This window comes from Pteropus vampyrus, unplaced genomic scaffold (assembly GCF_000151845.1).
Source record: "Pteropus vampyrus isolate Shadow unplaced genomic scaffold, Pvam_2.0 Scaffold193, whole genome shotgun sequence".
Lineage (NCBI taxonomy): Eukaryota > Metazoa > Chordata > Mammalia > Chiroptera > Pteropodidae > Pteropus > Pteropus vampyrus.
In genome coordinates, this window is record NW_011888974.1 from 1,954,143 (window position 1) to 1,971,825 (window position 17,683).

Consider the following 17,683-nt stretch of genomic DNA (forward strand, 5'->3'; position numbering starts at 1 on the left):
GTGTCTAGAAAGTAGGGAGGAAACGGCTGAGCTAACATCTACAGCAGGGAAGTCCAGCCAGCCAGGTCAAGGCTGTACTGTTTGCACATGACTTGTCAAAGCCAACTGCATAAATGAACTTACATTTTCTACTTAAAGGTCCCAAAACCATGGGGATGTTTCCTCTCTGGGACTCAGTTTTCTCATTTGTAAAATGGGGGTCAGTGCTGTTTCTCTAAGTGGCTCTGCATTTGTAAACTGCAGAGAGCTGTTTAAACATTAGAGAACATTATTGTTAGTGATATTATCATCCAGGAAAGGCAGAATAGGAGAACCCAGGGTTCTAGCCCTGGGAGATCTGCAAAGCAGATGTAGTGGTACCAGCCCCACAAAGCCAGTAAAAGAGGCCTCAGCCTACGCACATTGATATCCCTGGAACGGAACGCCCAGAACAAGTCTTTTCAGACGGTTTTGAAACCTTGTGCCTCCCCCTGAGCAGGATACTCATATCCTATGCCTTTCTTTCAATGCTCTCAAGTAAACCTCCCAAAAGGGACTGAAGAATGAGAGAGGCCAAATGATAAGGCCCCAGGGAGGGAGGATGGGGCAGAAGAGAGGAAGTGCTGTTCCTGGGACAGAGGAAAAAAGAACAGATGTCCCTGGGGGTGTGGCCAGCAGAACGAGGAGGGCACAGTGAGGGTCTGTCAGCGGCTAACTCAGCTGGGATGTTAGGAGGCAAGCAAGGATCCCTGCAAAAGGCAATGCCCAAACTGAGCTATTTTTTTATTTTGTGAATAACTGTCCTCATTTTTGTGTCTGAATAAACAGAAGCCCCTCCTCCCACTGACTCACCCACACAACGTCAGAGTGCCCTTAAGTTTTGCTAAAGGCTATGTTTTATATGTCAGGTATTTGTGTGGCTGAGGGCTGGGGGGAGGGGGAGATGAACCCTGGTAGGGTGGGGGCTGGCTAGGTGGAGGAGTTGGAGATTTTAGGCACAGGAACAGGAGGTGGGAGGCCACCGGCTTTGGGAAGAGGAGTGTGGGGAAGAGCAGAGAGGTTTGAATGAAGGGATATGGGGGTGTTTGACTCTGTGGGGGCAGGGAGAATAATATGAGCCTCCTCTCCATCACCCCAGAAAAACCTCCTGTGCTACCTGGGTGACTTCAAGGCTGCCATGCCAGGTTGGTGTTTAGGAATTGAATGACATTCTTGAGATTTAAGATTAGCAGATTAGTGGGTGATCTGCTGGAGATTTGCTGCTGAAAATTTTTTTCCCTCAGTAGTTGTAGTCTGCCTGCCTTGCCCTGTCTCTCTTTCATGTGTAACAACTGCTTTTCTCCCTGGAAGAGAAGGTGTTGGTTGATGTGTGTCAGACAGAGGCTCCTCGTCTAACAATGGCAACCATGTGTGGGACAACAGGAGCTTCAAAGACAGAATCTCACTTAATCCTCTCCTCAAAGCTGGGATATCCTTTTCCTCATTGAATAGATCAGGACCTCAAAGCTCAGTGAGCTTGATGCTGAACCTGTCTGAGTCCAAAGCTCACATCATGAGCTTTGCCATCCAAGACTAGTCCTCCGTCTCTTGGGGCAGGAACAGAATGAGCAAGGTGAATGGCATCCAGGAGTGAGGGTGGTCGGTTCTGCTGAAACCAGAGCTGAGCCTCCATCCGGGAGGGGCACTGTCTGAGCCAGCATGGAATGAAAAATAGAAGGCAGGGGGCACCACCCTGGAGCCATTACTCTGGAGCTTGGTCTTTGGAGGGTTACTTTTGGGCTTGTTCAATAAAAAACAAAGTTGCATAGTGAGAAAACTCTCCCCAAAGCCCTATAACACAGTTATCACTTTCATCTTGGAGAAGAGGCTCCGAGAAGGGGCATGACAGGCACCAGGTTACACAGTGACTCAGGGACAGCGTGTGATGAGGGCATATTTGCAGCTTCAAAGCTCATGGGCTTCCCTTAAGCCCAGTTGCCTTTTGGAAAAAAACATCATTCTTCAAAGTGCCCACAGGGTGCAAACATCTGTGACAGAAGGCTGGGGGCTCCTGAGCCAGGAGCAGGGACAGGAGGGGGGTCCCTACCGAGTGTAGAGGAGTGCTCTGCAAGATGGATGAGGTGTATCGGAGGTAGGCAGAGTGCTGGGGCTCGAATCTGCTGCCATCGGGCAGTGATTGATGACAGCCTGGCAGCAGAAGAGCAAGGAGGCCTCCGGAGGCTGCAGACAGAGAGTGAGGAGAGGCTATGAATACTTCAGAGAGGCAGCCAGGGCTGGAGGAAGGAGGGGCGCAGGGGAGGGAGCCATTCAGGCAGGGGTAGGTGGCTCAGGGACTTGGACAGCAGGGTTAGGGAAAGACATATCAGTGAGGGAGGGCGCTCAGTAAGGGAAAAGGAAGGCTGAGGAGGAGTGGGCTAGGAGAGGGACTAGGATAGTGAGGTTAAGGGGGACAGGGATCGAAGAATGGGACTCAATGAGGGAAAAGGAGCTGGGTGAGGGGGAGTGGGGCGCAATGAATGGGACTGAGAGACAAAGAATAAGCGCGGGGAGGGGACTCCCGGAGAAGAAGGGCCTCACTCAGGAGAAGGGAGCTCACTGATGAGAGAGGGAGAACTTAGAAGGGGGATGGCTAAGTGAGGGGGAAGGGCTCAATACTCTTCTCTTTCGCAACATATAACACCTTTGAGGCTGGGGAGCCTGTAGCGGAGGCTCCCTGTTCGGTTCCCCACATCCCCGCCTGACCCTCTAGGGGTCGAGGCCGCAGATCCCAGAGCCAGACGTACCCCGCCGACCTTGAACCGTGCGGGGAGGGCCAGGCCTGGAACACTGCGCTGAAGGGGCAGCGGGAAGGCCCGGCCCGCGGGGGTTGGGTGCTGAGCGCCCCTGTCCCCAGCAGCGTGGCGGAGACCCCGCTGCTGCCCGAAGGCGCCGAGCCGGACTTGGAGTACGCGCCCTTTGACGAAGACGACGGCCCGGTGGACTGCGACTGCCCCGCCGCCTGCTACCGCGGGCACCGGGGGTACAGGTCAGAGCCCAGAGCGCCTCGGGTGAAGGGAAAAGGACAGGGCGGCGTAGGGCGGGGCTATCCCACCCCCTCACCTCCGCCCCGCCTCTCGCCCCTTTTCACCCAGGACCAAGCACTGGTCCAGCAGCTCGGCGTCGCCCCCTCCCAAGAAGAAAAAGAAAAAGAAAGGCGGCCGCCGGAGGAGCCGGTGAGAGCGCCGCCCGACGGCGGGGAGCGGGAGGGGCGCGGCGGGGCCCCCCAGGTGTCCGCCTCTCGGACCGCAAGGACCCAATGCTGCATTTGTCAGCCTTCCTCGTTGAGCCCTGCTTTCCTTGCTGAATCCCTCCCCACTCACTGTGCTACCCTCCAACAAAATGCCCTCCCCCTAACTTCTCCCCTTGCTCAACCCACTTCCCTTTACCAAGCCCCTCCCCCCACTGAATTTCTCCTCTTCACCAAGTCCCCTCCCCTCACTGAGTCCCCCACATTGGCACTCACCAGTCCCAGAACAAGACACACTGACCCTGCCCCTGTCTTAGTCCACCTGTGGGGTACCTCTCTGCCTTTCCCCAGCGGTCATGCATCCGTCACCACAACTGCCAGTGCCCTGGGGAGGGGGGTTCGGCTGGGTCCCGTCTTTGCTTTCCCGTCTCTAGATCCTCTGCCCCTGTCCTGAGTGAAACCCTGGCAAATATCTGGGGCCCCAACTAACCCCTTCCAACTGTCTGTCCTTCTTTATTCCCTGGCCCTCAGCAAAAAAAGAAGACTAGACTCCGAGTGCAGGTCAGTGATGGAGGCGGGCAAGGATTGGGGGAACAGGGAGGTGGGTATCTATGGATGGGTAAGATTCCAGGGCCTTCCTCCAGAGGCAGGAGGCCTGGCACCTCAGGGTCTGGACCCTGGACACCACCAGCTTTTCCCCACAGAGGCCAGAAATTCCATTACAGCCTCTAACTTTAGGTTTGAAACAGTTCTCTCTTACAATGCCAAGGGGACTGGAAAGATGACCCTGTGACAGACAACACAGGCAGCTCCATCAACTACCCTTTGGGACCTTGTGGACTCTCTGGGCATCAGTTTACTCTGTACAACAAGCAGTTGGCTTTATGGCCTGGAATCCCCTTTCCACCTTCAGTGTCCCGGGCACCCAGTCTTGCCCAGCCATTTCCAGATGTCCCACCCCCTCCTAGGCCCCAGGTCACTAGAGCCCATCTCCCACCCCTGTGTTCACAGTTGTGGGAGCTCCTCACCTCTGCGAAAAAAGAAGAAGAGTGTGAAGAAGCACCGCAGAGACAGGTACCCTCCCTCCCCTGGGGCCTTCTCTCACTTCCTTGGGGCCCAGGACTAGGGCTCTGATGATCAGTGTCCCTGAGTCACCCCAAGCTGGTTCAAGAGAACCCTTTTATGGCCCTACAGGTCTGATTCTGGGTCCAGGAGGAAGAGACGGCACAGGTGAGTGGTGCCCTATGGAGGTGTGAAGGTGCGACAGGAGGATGTGGACAGAGGCTAGTGCCCCCCTACAGAGACCAAGGCCCAAACGAAGCCATGATGGGAAGGGAGTTGTCAGGATCCTACCCTGTTCAACCCTTCCACTCCAGGGACTCCATCCCAGAGCCAGGCAGGGTACTAAGGCTTGGGGGAGGATGAAGTCCGGTTATTTGCAATCCTTTCCTGCTCCATATGTCAGCCTGGACATGGAGGCCCCAAGATTTCTAGTCAACACAGCAGGTCCAGTGCACAAGGGATAGGTCCATAGAAGTGTCAGGAAGGCAGAAGCCTCAGAAACCTGAATTTTCAGGGAAAGGGCATGCCAGGCAGAAGGAAGCCTCAGTGGGTAGGAGATGGGGTAGACAGGCTGTGTCTAGAGATGGAGTGTCTGAGTGGCAGGTACCAGCCCCCAACAGGCCTGACTATTGGAGTTACGTTCCTGGCCTTCACCCCAGCGGAACTGGGAGCCAGCAAGAGACTCTGAGCAGGACAGTGATTTGTTCAGGATGGATTGGGGGTGGTGGGGGGAGAGAGGAGGAAGTGAAATGCAGAAGCCCAGGCAGAGGCAGGGGTAGATAAAGTAAAACACTCAGCATGGAGGGAAGGAGGATGTGGGGCAGTCACATCCCCATGGTTGGCATAGAAGCCAGAACCCCTCCCAGCAGCCCTGAGGAAGGGCAGGATCCCCAGCACCATTCCTGCAGTGGGAATTGGCTCACGGCCACTTGCCAGGTGGGGAAGGAGCCTAAATGAACACCTAATCCTGGCCCTCTGATTTTCCCAATTTCCCACTCTTTCCTCTTCCCCAACCCTTTCTCATGGGCTAGTGGGGCTCCTGCTGCCCGCAGTGGTCACCGTCAGCTTGCACATATCCTCTGGCCAGCTCCCATCAGTCCTGGGAAGGACCTAAAGATGAGCTAGGCTAGATCAACTCCAAATGAGGAGACCAAGGCCCAAATCAGGCAACATGGGTTCTAGAACCCAAACCTTTGCCCCCTATACCAGCTTGTCCCCCACCTACTCTTCTGAGAAACACATTCCTGTGGTTTTTAGCATCACCTCATTTTGGGTCAGAAGGAGGCATCTGTTTAGAACTGGAAGAATTGAGCCAGAATTTGGCAGCATCAGGAAGGGTGGGGCTGAGAGACCTATGAGAACTGGCATGGGGTGAGGCCTTAAAGAACTAATCAGAAGCTTCTCAACCCTTTTGGCAGGATCTGAGCCACCGGGCCCACCCTAGAGAGCTGGATGGAATGGGACAGGGGTCCAGCAGGGTACCCCAAAAGCAGGGAGATCACATCCAAGGGAAAGCAATTCTCTCCTGAAGCCCTGGATGAGCTGACCCAGGGCTGGGCTACAGTCTAGAGGATGGAGAGGCAGGAGGCCTGGGCTCTGCCGGGAGGGCTCCATCTAAGGGAACCTAGGGCACAGGGAACACAAATGAAGTATGTAGGGGCCTGTCCCAAGATCAGTGCCAGAAGATAAAGACAAGTCATCCTTCTTCTGGGGCGCTGGCACTCCCAGAGGGCACAGCAATTAGGGCCCAGGCAGGAGGTGATCATGGACCAGGATTTACAGAAGAAAGAAGGAATGAGACTTGGCCAAGTGAAAGGCACCAAAGCAGTTGGATGAGTTGGACAAGTCCATACCTACTAGGGAGACTCCGGCCAGAGAGAGGAACAAATCTCAGGTCTACACATGGGTACACCAGGCTCAGGAGACCTGCCCTCCCCCTGCCTGGCTCAGGCTGTGCTGTCATGGAGTATCTGCTTCCTGTAGATCTCGAAGCCCCAAGAGCAAAAGAAAAGAGAAGAACAAAGAGAGGAAGAGGTGAGCACTCTTCCCCATTCTCCGTTCCCTCAGGTCCTCTCCTTTCCTCCACACAGCAAACTTGGCCTTCTAAAATTACAGAATCAGGCCCTTGGAGATAGCTCATTTTGTACCCAGATGGAAAAATTCAGACCCAGAGAGTAAGCCAAGAGCCCCTGTGAATCAGTGGCAGAGCTAGAACTAGAGGCCTCTAGCCTCCCAGTCCAGGGTGTTTTCAAACTCAGTTCTATAACTACCACCGCACCCCCTCCCCCGCCACTATAACTACCACCGCACCCCCTCCCCCGCCACCCCCCCCCCTCCGCACCTCTCCCCAGGCACAAGAGAAGCAGCAGAGGAGTGAGTGAGGTCGGGGATCTAGGGCTGTCTAGAGAAAAAAGCGCCTTTTCCTCATTCCCACAAATAACCCATAGGGACTGGCTGGGCTTTAGGCCAGCATGGACAGCGTTTGTTATTTCTGTAGGAGACTGCGGGGGTGGGGCTGGTCAGCAGTGGCTTCCATTAGGCCTTCAGGGGATCCCCCCATGGGGAGGTCAAGCAGAACTTAGGTACAGGTTGATTTCTCTCCCAGGCCACACGCCGAGTCTCCCGGCCGGAGATCCCATCGCCACAGCAGCGGCAGCTCCCACAGCCCCTCACTCTCGTCCCAGGACAGTGATTCTAGATCACCCAGCAGGTAGGTTCCCGGCCACTGGGAGCGCTCAAGATGCGGCTGAGTTCCTCTTTCTGATGGAGGCAGGGGATTTGCAGATTAAATATCTCCAAGGCTGGGGAGCAGGAGTGTCAGAACACTTAATCAATGGGTAGGGTAGTTTACCAGGGCAATTCTGGTGCCAACTTGGAACTTGGAGAGGAAGGGCTGCAACCCCCGCCCAACGGCGCCCCAGACCTCGAATGGAAATCGAGGCAGTGTGAGGGTTCCCGGCTCAGAGAGAGAGCGGGTGCGGGGCTGCCCTTCTCGCCGGACAGCGGCCTCTTGTGGAGGCGGGCGTCCCACGCCAGGTCCCCCCCCATGTCCCCTGCCTCCAGGCTGAGCCCCAAGCACCGAGACGACCGGCGGAAGACGGGCAGCCAGCGGTCCAGCGGAAGCCGGTCGCCTTCCCCGTCGGGCGGCAGCGGATGGGGGTCGCCCCAGCAGAACGGCGGCAGCAGGCAGCGGAGCGGAGCGCAAGGGTGCCGCCCGGGCTCGGCGCACAGCCTGCCCGATGTACGTACGCCTCACTTTGCAGAGGGTTCCCTCGCCGCGCGGGCTGCGCCGTGCTGGGGCCGGGCGGGTTGCTGCCGGGCAGCGGGCAGTGAGTGTGTAATTGGGCGGGGGCGCTTCACGCCTGCCCCGGGCCCGCCGCTTCCCCCTCCCATGCGCCCTCCCTGCACGGGAGTGGCCAGGAGTGCTTGGTTGTTGCGCCCACCAGGCCCTAGTGTCAGGGTGAGGGGCCCGCCCCCGCAGGCTTGGGCCACCCTTGAGCTTGGCAAACTGAAGGCTAGAGAGGGTTGATCATCGGGGCACTCAGCCATTTGGGTAAAGAGGTAGAGAGGAACCAAGATCTCTTGCCTCCCTCCCCGTCATATTGGGGAGGGAGGGGGCACAGCTATTGGAACAGGGCTCAAGAGAAGATCTACCCAGGGCATCATTCGGGCAGGGAGTCTCCCTCTCTCCACCAAGCCCTTTCCCCCCTAAGAGGCCCTTTCTCCCTCAACCCCCTCACGAGCCCCTCCCTCTCTCTCAGATCCCTCTCCCCCATCTCAGCACCCTTGCCACCACAGAGCTGCATTTCTAAAGTCCCTGCTCCAGGGAGAGTCTGTCCTTTCCCCCGCACTGCCCTGGCTTGGACAGGTGTCTCAAACCTGCAGGTTCCACTTCCCATGGCCCATCCTTTCTAAGGCACCTCCCAGCGCCTCCCTCAGAGATCACATCAACACCACCCCCAAAACTCCCCATCCATCCTCCAGGAGGGGCACAGATTCCTTGAGACCCACAAGCAGGTGTGATGGTTGGAGCTGGCAGCTGGATGGTCTGGGCTAGGGTGGGGGTTCTCCCATGCCCCAGGAGGGACCCATAACCCCCTTTTGTCTTTTAATCTTAGAGTACAGGGTAGAGGCCCCCTCAGGGAGAAGGGGCTGCAGCACTGGCAGGGGCACTGGGTGGACACAGGGGACTTGGGATAGACAGCCGGCAAGTCCCCCCGCCCCAGACCCACAGGCTGCCCCAGAAGCCTCAACAGGGAGCGGGGAGCTGCTGCTCCCCAGACCTCAGGTCTCAGCAGCAAACATGTACGTGTTGGTCAGTTTCTTTTTGATTTTTGGCTGTTTTCTTTTCACTCCCTTTCTTTTCTCAAATACCCTTAGTCCTACAGCCTTAGCGAGGAAAGCCAAAGGTACCTGACAAAAGGCTCCTGGTCTCAAGGTTAATTTTTGTTTAAGGACATTACCTGTCTCAAGACTGACCCCACCTAGACAGGGTGCCAGGCTCCTGAGCTCCAAGGGGCCTGGTTGAGCCACATGGAGAGAATCACACCAGGGTCCCTGGATCTGTCTTGGGTGTGAGAGGTAGCATGCAGAGACAGCCCAGGGCAGCCAGGACAGGAACAGGACCCAGACATGATACCCAACCTTGGCGCCCCCAACCTCCATGGGCACAGTGCCCCCAAACACCTGCTCACATCCTCATGCCCACCTCTATTCTCAGAGATACAGAAACTCAGGTTCTCTGAAGCCAGGGCGGAAAAGAGGCCTCTTCCAACTTTCGGTCCCCTCCCCAGCCTTGGAGGCTTGAGCAGTACCCCTCACAAGGGCCCTGGGCATGTACAGATAAAATGACCACAGCAACTAGGTAGAACCCAGGAGCGAGCAGTCAGGGAAGGTGGCCTAGCCTCCGGCCTAGGGAGGAAGCCTCGGCAGCACCCCAATCTTGTCTCCCTCCAAAAATGGGGCTCCATTTTGACATAGCCATGGGAGTTTTCTAGGAGACTGAACTTTGTTATTCCTTTCACAAAACATGTTCCTCAAATCCTCTCCCTGCCTTCTGGGCCCTGGAAGATCCGGGACTTCAGAACATCCCCTGCCTCTCACCTGCACCCAGGTCCGTCCCCTCCTTGCCCACAAAACCTTTCCTAGGAGTGAAATGAGGCTAGTTCTCTCTGGCCTCCAGGGAGTGAGACAGGAGCGGGGTTATAGACTTTGCCATTAACCAAAAATGTTTTTGGGAAAAGCACTGGGGGTGGTATTCATGGACCTACCTTTAAAATAAAAAAAAAAAAATTTAAAAAAAAAAGAGAGAGAGACAATTGGAAAAAGAAAAGCTCGCCGTTTTTTAACCCCATCTATGTTTTTGTTTGTTTGTTTGTTTTTTAGCCTCCCATTTGAAACGTGGTAATATTGTGATTCCATTTCTCCTTTAGTGGCAAGGGAAGAGGGTGGGGTAGTTTATGTAACTTTTCCTGTTATTTTGTTTTTGTTTGTATTTTCTTTTCCTTTTCTTTCTTTCTTTTTCTTTTTTTCTTTTGTAATATACAGAAATGCAAACTATCTCTCTGGGGTTTTTTCTCTCTTCTCTGTTCTAGAATTTTGCTTTTTGTGTGTTACTCTGGGAGTCTCTCTTCCTAATGCAGAGATGGCTTTGAATCTCAAGTGAACATTAATCATATACATATCTCTATATACTTATGTTTTTCCTTTGTAATCAGAATTTAAAAGGGAAGATAACTCCTAAAAAATGATTCCCACGCTAACAGCTCCTGCCTAATCTGCAGCAGTAGCCAGACCTCTCCCCAATCTGGGGCACGGGACACGTGGTAGAACGACCTCAGCTTTCAAATTAACAAAAGTGGTACAGACTGTGCTTCCATGTCCTTGTCTATAAGAAACTTTGGAGAGAAACTTGTCCTAGGCACCCACAGATCTTCCCGGAGCAGTGAACTGCCAGTGTCTCCGCAATTCCATCTAGTATAAGATGACCTGGTATATACAAAGACAGGCTGCTCAGCACCTTCCGTGCCAAGCCTCAGAATTGAAGACATCTGAGAGAGTTTAGCTCAGGTGAGGGCTTCAAATCCTGACACTCCCAGGCAAGGAAAAGATATCCATTCTAGCCTTGAGACTGAGGCCAGCGGGGTACTGGCTCCCAATATCTCTTTGTTGTCCCATCCCAGGCCAGGACTGAACCCCCAAAGGGATTTCTGGGTTCTGCTGCTTAGATAGGTCAAATGACCACTTCAAGGTCACACAGCATTTTAGCGTAGATCCAAAAGGAGACCCTCTAACCTCAAGACCTCCAGCCACAGCCAAGATATGGAGAGGGTGGTCAATGGAAAGCACACTCCAGGAACCCTGAGCAGAGGAGGAGGATTTGGGAGGTGGATGCTGGGGGTCTCGGCTCCTGCCTTTCCCCTGGGGAACCCTCCTGATGTCAGTGGCAGGCTCCCAGCTCTCTCAACTCCCTGGCATTGAGGCCTGACCACACTGAGACCAGGGTATAGTGGGCCTGGTGTTATGCAAGCCGGAATCTGTATGACTGCTGCTTCAGCAACTCAGGGAGCCCTAAGCCCACACAGTTCACACGCATGTGGAGAAAGAAATAGCGAGGCACAGAGAGGGAAGGGAGCTGCTCAAAGTCACATGATGTGGAAAGGAAGAGTAAGATGTTAAGCTCAAGGCCCAGCTTAGGGTATAGGGTGTAGGGTTCACAACCTTAAAAGTAGAGCCCCCTGGCTTGGCTCCACCTGTCCCTAGAAAGTATCAAGGGAAGCCTCACCATTTGCTGATAGTGCCAGAGATGGTCCGCAAATAAGGCCCACAGGCTCTCTCTGGCCTCTACCTTTGGCTCAAATTTTATCACAAAATGGGCAGTCTTGAGTGACCCTGAAGAAGAGATGCCCATGGCACACTCCCTGACCTGCCTCACTCCTTCCTACCCCCAGGAAAGGCTGGAGTGGGGCAGTCAGAATAGGAAAGGACATCTCGGCATTTCTTTCAGGATGAAGCCAGAAGGCGGGAGGGATAAATTTGCTAAAATGATGCTGAAGCCAAAGGGAAAGGGAATGGGGTTGACTCGAGGCAGAATCAATTCTCCAAACTGAATCTGTGGTTGTCTTCCCTTTTAAATGCACAGGTCCCCTGTCACCCCACCTGTCCACTCTGATTGGCCTTGTTCAAAGAGCTTCTCTCTGTTCTCTCTGGCTGGGTCCACCTTTCCCTCTGTTTACTTCTTCCTTTGTTTCTTTTACTCTTTCTCTCTATTTTTTCCCTCTCTCCCTGTGTCTCTCTTTCTCTTTCACTCTTTCTCTCCATCTCTCCTCTGAAATGAGCCTCTCTCCCCATGCCGCCAGCCCTTCTTTGCCCACCCTGTGGTTCTGCTTCCATCAGCTGCCTCCTGCATGCCCTCTGGAGGTTTTCTGTTGTTTAAAGAGTTAAGCAAAGGTTGGCTATTGGACCCTGTTGTGGTGGGGGGAGCACACAGAAATGGCTGGGCAGGAGACCCTTCCCATCCATGGGAATAGACTGAAAGCCACACTTGACTGCCCATGTGCTGACTCCAAGGGGGAGCACAGCTTAGAGTCACTGTCTTTCTCCATTCTGCATTCCCAATGCGGAGACCTTCTTTTCTTTTTTATTATTGCATTCCTGTCCCTGACCACTGAGAAGGTAGGTATCCCAGCTCAGCTGTGCGCTCGCTCGCTCCCATCTCCAGATAAGCCCTGCCACTCTGCTTGGTTTGAATGTGGTTTTCTTTCTCTCTCTTTCTCTCAGTCTCACTCTGGTTGGTTTTCTCCCCTGCCCTTTTCTTTCTTTATTTTAGTGACTACTCATTTGTAACTTGCATTTTCTCCAAATGAGCTACAAAGCTGTGTTTCCTGGTTTGTTGTTTGGTTTTCTTGACTTTCCCTGACAACTTTTCTGGTTCATTCTTCCCTCCTTTCCACCTTCCCTGCTCCTTCTTCCTCTCTACCCATCCCCACCCCCCAATCCTCCTTTACTCCCTCTCTTTCTCATTTCGTTGTCTGAATGCATTTCTGTGTGGTTTAGCATTCCAAGTTTGTGTTGCCTTTCTGAACTCTATGCTGCGGTTGAGCCAATTTGATTTCTGTTGTCTGGAGTAGCTGCTAAGCCTCTCACCCCTCACCCCTGCCAGCCCCTGGGGCCCACTTGGGCAATAAGCAGTGGTGGAGGGGCCTGTGCTGGGCCTTTTGGCCTCCAGATCCTGGAGGAAGTTCTGGCTGAGGTCAGGCCTGAGGAAAGAGCCCTGTCCCACCCTCTGGGACCTGCTGGGCTCCTGCAGGTTCTTCCCTGGCAGCCGGCAGACCTTTCGGGTGGGAGCTGAAGGACTTTGGGGGCAGCAGCTGATATCGGGGCTGAACCTCACAGCTCCATCTTTGGAGTGTGATGGTAATGGTACTTTGGGTGGGAGTGAGCTGGCCAGGAGCAGGTGCTGGACTTAGAGGGCCTACTTAGCAAAGTCTCTTTGAGACAATTTGGGGGGATGCAGGAAGTGCTCAGCTAATCCTCCCCCTGCCTGGACCATTACCCAATCCAGATAGTGACTCCCTCCTTCTCCCAGCATCCTTCCATATTTTGAAGTTGAGCATAATGTGCCGAATGATCCAGAAGGGATAGTCAGTAGGAACCACAGTCCCCTGAGGTGTTAGGGCAGAACCAGGCTATGTCCTGGAATGTGTGACTCCCAGTCCAGTGCTCCTCCAGCAACACTGAAGTCACGTGTCAGAGGTAGGTCCTCAGGGATCGTCGCTCCCCATCCTGGCCCTTTAAACTGTTTCCCGTCCCACCTGGGAGCAGCTACAGAAGTTTGACATCCTAGTCCTTGTGAGGCCTCATTGGGCCTGCATCTTCAGCTTTGAAAAGGCCTCGTTTTCCCCAATATTGATCCCAGGGGTAGGTCCTGAGGAGCTCACCCACTTAGAACATTCCTCAACTTTGGGTGGTGCTAGGAGGGCTGACAAGGAAATTGTTCACAGAGGGAGAAAGTACTGCTGGTCTGACAGAGGAGACTCTGTCCCAGCCTGATGGAGAGAGTGGAGACCTTACCCTCGAGGAGTACCTGATGTGACCAGGGACCCAGAAACAGGATCTTCAAAAGCTGAATTAGAGAGGATCGTTGTCCCAGATGCTCACTTATTCTTGTCTTTAAGAATACCAGGATCGGGAAAGCACACTGTTCCTTGATACTCTCTTCCTATTGTCTTTTCCCCTCAAAAATTTCTTACGTAAGTAAAAGAAAAGCTTTCAGATAGGAAGTCAATGATCACTCAATATCATTGTACTTTTTTCTCTCCAAATTAACTAAATCAAAGGGTTGTTTAGGTATCACATAAATTTAACCTGAGATAGTTGCATTAAAACAATTAAGAAATTTAAACACAAAAATAGAAAAGGTGACAGAGAGCACGTGGTACCAAGGAACAGAGGGATTCCTGGGAGCGGGGCTGAGGCAGGTGAGGTCTCATTTATTCATTCATGTATTTATTCACACATATATTAAGAAAGCATTTGCTGAGCACTCCTCCATGTCAGGCCCTGTCTGGGTGCCCATGCAAGGGGAGAGGCAGGTAGACCTGGGTTTGCAGCCCCCATGTGCCAGGCTGGCAGACAAAGATCACTCAGAATGATGAAAGAGGAAAAACTGAACCAGGCATGGGGTGCTTTGCTTGTCACGGTAGCCCTAGCCCTAGCACATCCTGGTGCAGTCCATACTAAAGAAATGAACAAGGATCTGTGGGATCATAGAGGAGCACACCTGACTCAGGGTGAGGCTCAGGACAGGCTTCCTGGAGGCAGTGGTCTTGGGCTGATGATAGAGAGGAGATAGGCATTAGCCAGACTGTGGGTCAGAGAGGGGAGGGGGAAGAGGGGAGAAGGGTTCCCTGCAAGAGGGACAGGAGTCTCACAGAGCAGGCTTTCCGAGGAGATGCTTAGTGGTCCCTGGCCACAATAGTCCTGTCTAGTGATGGGATCCCATGGTGTCTGGGCTTAGATCTTCCTCAATTTCTGAGAAGAATGAGATCCAGCCAAGCTGCGGATGAGGCTCACCTTCTGGCAGGACCATGGCAACCCTTTCATGAGGGTTTCTGGAGGGATGGGTGGACACAGGTGAGACTGGCCCTAGGAGCCTTCCTCCAGGGAAGGTGCTATCTGCCACCCTTCCCAGCAACACCTTCCTCCCATTCTCTGCCATCCTGGCACTTGGGGGACATGCCGTGGGACCCCAGGCCTTCCTGTACTGCTCTGGCCCTGTTTGTCTGTGAAAGGACAGTAAGTCAATTGTACTCTGTAAAGAACCTCTCAACCCGTGAACAGGCGCACCCTGTTCAGCAAAGACTTCGATTATATCCATTTTACCAATGGGGAAACTGAGGCCCCAGAGTTAGCTCACTTCCTTAAGGTCTCACAACAAACTTGCATCAGGGCTGATTCCAGCATGTTCACTTTGCCAATTACTATCATATTGGGCTACGGCAGCCAGTTGACTTGGAGAAGTTGAGAGGAAAATGGGGAGAGCTTGGGCATCAAAACATGCCAGGCAGGAAGGGTCCGGATCAGCACAGAGACGTGGCCTAGAGACTTGCATCTCAGTGGTTGAGGACAGCAACGTGATGGGGGTGGGCATCCGCCCAACCCAGACCTTTTCTGTTCCTAACACTCCCTCCCACTCCCAGCCCAACAGTAGGAAGTAGTGAAGGCCCTGCAGTGCCTGTGGGAAGAAACATCATGGCCCTTGGTCTTCTGCCCACACTGCTGGCCTCTTCCCTGGAGGCAGAAGTAGAGGCTCAGATCCAGAGTCAGGGCTGGAACAGAATTCACATCCAGGTCCTAATTCCCGAGTTTAGTATTCTGCCCACTCGCCTTGCTGCTCCCATTCCCACCACCAAAGTAACAAGCAAAGGCTTCTTAAAGGTGAGGTCCACTGTCTCCTTGGGTATGGATTACTATGCATTGGCTGCCAGGGCCCCCACTCTCCTAACTAGTATCTGTTCACTTTACACTCTTTGACAACCCAGGATATAGGAAAGGAACTGGAAATGTGAAGAACCTGGAGACTTCTTTTTCATTTGCCTTCTCTGGAAGGAAAAGGATGCTGAATGACAGAATCTAGTGCTGGGGGCTTGGGAGCTGTACTGGCTGGGGTGGAGGGTATATGTGTTGGGGAGCCAATGTCTCCTGCTAATGTCTATTGAGAACAGAACTACCATCACAGAGGGGCCGTGGCTGAACAAACCAGCCTCCATCTCTCCTAGCCTAGTGTCAGGGTACTCAGGTATACCTAGGTACCAGTAATATCTACTCTGCCTACCTATGCCTTACTCTGCCCCAAACAGAGATGCCAGGCTCTCCCAGGAGAAGGTCTTCATGGCCCATCTGACTCTGGTCAGCTACTCTCTCACTTGCTATGGCTGGTGTTTATTGGCTGCTTCAGCCACCAGCCATGAGCTGGCTGTGCCTTTCCACCAATGGAGCTGACTTTTGGCTCTACCTCAATGCCCAGGCTAGATCCAAGCTTGCACAGAGAGGCCTTGGCATCATCCTGTCTCCTGCAGGAAGCATCAGGGCTATGCCAACATACTCCTTCCCATCCCTGGCAGCAAGATGCCCTGAGGGGTGGCATCTGGTTTTGTTCTCTCATCCTAAGAGCCTGCCAGAATACTTGGCCCAGACTCTGCTCCTGTTCTAAGACTTCCTGTTTTTGCCCTGGCCCTTATAAGGACATTTCTTCTTTCCTCAGTAAATTGCATTGAGGCCCTACTAGGTGCCAAGTTCTGTGATCACAACTGAGGTTACAGAGCTGAATTCAACGCCAGATCTACCCTGGAGGTGCCCAAAGTCAAGTTGGTGCTGGTGATTGGGGGTGGGGTAGGGGCGAGGGACAGGTATAAACAGTTATAATCAACAGAGATTATCAGGGACAGATATAATCAACTGTTATCAGAAGGAAGCCCAAGGACAGGAGGAGGGTTAGTTCTTTGGAGGGAACAGGATGAAGAGGGCGGTCAAGGGGTGTGCAGAGAATCCTGGAATATTTGCTCTGGAAGGAATATCAGGAAGCAAAGCCCAACCCTCTCATTTTGTAGATGGGGGAACTGGGGCCCAGAATGGGAAAGTGACTTGGCCAGGGTCACTCAGTGAGATTGTGGTAGGCTCTCAGACCCTGGTTCCTAGCCAGGGCCTTTTTGAAGGTACCAAGCGCCCTTTCAGGTTTTCTGTATCCAGATCTTTGTGTCCTAACTCCACTTTTGGAAAAACATTTGACATCTCTATCCAGTGGTCACTCAAGAGGTGCCTACTCAGGCCTGAGGAGCCAGGCACTGCCAGTCCTTCCTCCAGAGGCGGTGTGGCCTCCTCTTGGCCTAGAATGGGGTGGATGAGTTTTTCTCTCTCTCTCTCTATCTCTCTTGCATTTTTGTGAATCTAATGATGAACTTACGCTACCACACTTTTCCCTTCTCTTACACATCTTACCTACTAAAGGAGGAAGTGCCACTTTATTGGTAAGTGGACGTTAACCAAGAGGGACTTAAAAATCAGAACTTAAAAAAAAAAAAAGAAAAAAAAAAAGAGAGAAACAGAAAGACAGTCGGGTGCTACTGACAGCTCCACAGGTCTCTGCAGGGCCGGAAAACAAAGAAAGAAAAATGTTAACAGAAAATGTCAGTTCCCCAGGAGTTCAGATATTGTTTTTGATTTTGGTATCTAATGACATTGGTGGATTTTGTTTTTTATTTCTGTTTTCCTTCCCTTTCTTCGGTTCAGTTTTGAGTTCAGTTGTCCCGCCCCGCCCCCCCCCCATCTGTGTGCCGTGTGCCCCTTCCATTCCCTCACCCACCCCCACGCGCTGGGGGGCCTGGTCTGCTGGGCTGGCACTGGCCCGGCCTCCCGGTGCCCGCCCTCTCTCTTCTCTCGGCCGGGATCATCTGTCCCATAGTGGGGCAATGCCAGCCCCCGTGCCCGTCCTGGAGCGCCCTCCCTGTCAGCCCCCTCCCCGCCCCCCACCGCTCCGTCCCTCTTGTGTTTTGCATGCCGAGAACCTTGCATGAGCTGCACTGTTGAGGCCAGAAGGTGGACACTCAGGAGAGGCAGAGGCAGGGCAGGCGCGGGGAACCGTGTGTGCGATGCTCCGGGACTGGCAGCCCTCAGCCTGGGCCTGGTGAAAGCCCCCTCTCCTTCTCTTCCCCCACCCCACCCGCCCGTTCTCTCACCCTCGATCTCTCGCTCCATCTCTTGGTCTGTTCTCTTTCTCTTTTTCTCTGTCTCTGTCTCTGTCTCTCTCTCCTTCCTCGTATCTGTCTCTCTGCTTCCCTAACTTGTCTGTCTGTCTCTCTCTGTCTCCTCTGACTCTGCCTCTCTCTCCTCTGGGCTCTTCGCCTCTTCTGTTTTCTC

At 53.4% G+C, this 17,683-nt stretch overlaps 1 protein-coding gene across 1 annotated transcript in view; it reads left to right on the top strand.

The window, feature by feature from the left end:
• Positions 1 to 17,683, top strand: part of SRRM3 (serine/arginine repetitive matrix 3) — a 39,139-nt gene that overhangs the window by 16,257 nt on the left and 5,199 nt on the right. Inside the window, exons 3-11 of the mRNA XM_011371680.2 lie at positions 2,876 to 3,004; positions 3,111 to 3,191; positions 3,737 to 3,766; positions 4,217 to 4,279; positions 4,400 to 4,435; positions 6,251 to 6,301; positions 6,873 to 6,977; positions 7,331 to 7,508; positions 8,648 to 8,676. Coding sequence (XP_011369982.1) covers positions 2,876 to 3,004; positions 3,111 to 3,191; positions 3,737 to 3,766; positions 4,217 to 4,279; positions 4,400 to 4,435; positions 6,251 to 6,301; positions 6,873 to 6,977; positions 7,331 to 7,508; positions 8,648 to 8,676 — 702 coding nt within the window. The remainder of the gene's footprint in view (positions 1 to 2,875; positions 3,005 to 3,110; positions 3,192 to 3,736; positions 3,767 to 4,216; positions 4,280 to 4,399; positions 4,436 to 6,250; positions 6,302 to 6,872; positions 6,978 to 7,330; positions 7,509 to 8,647; positions 8,677 to 17,683) is intronic.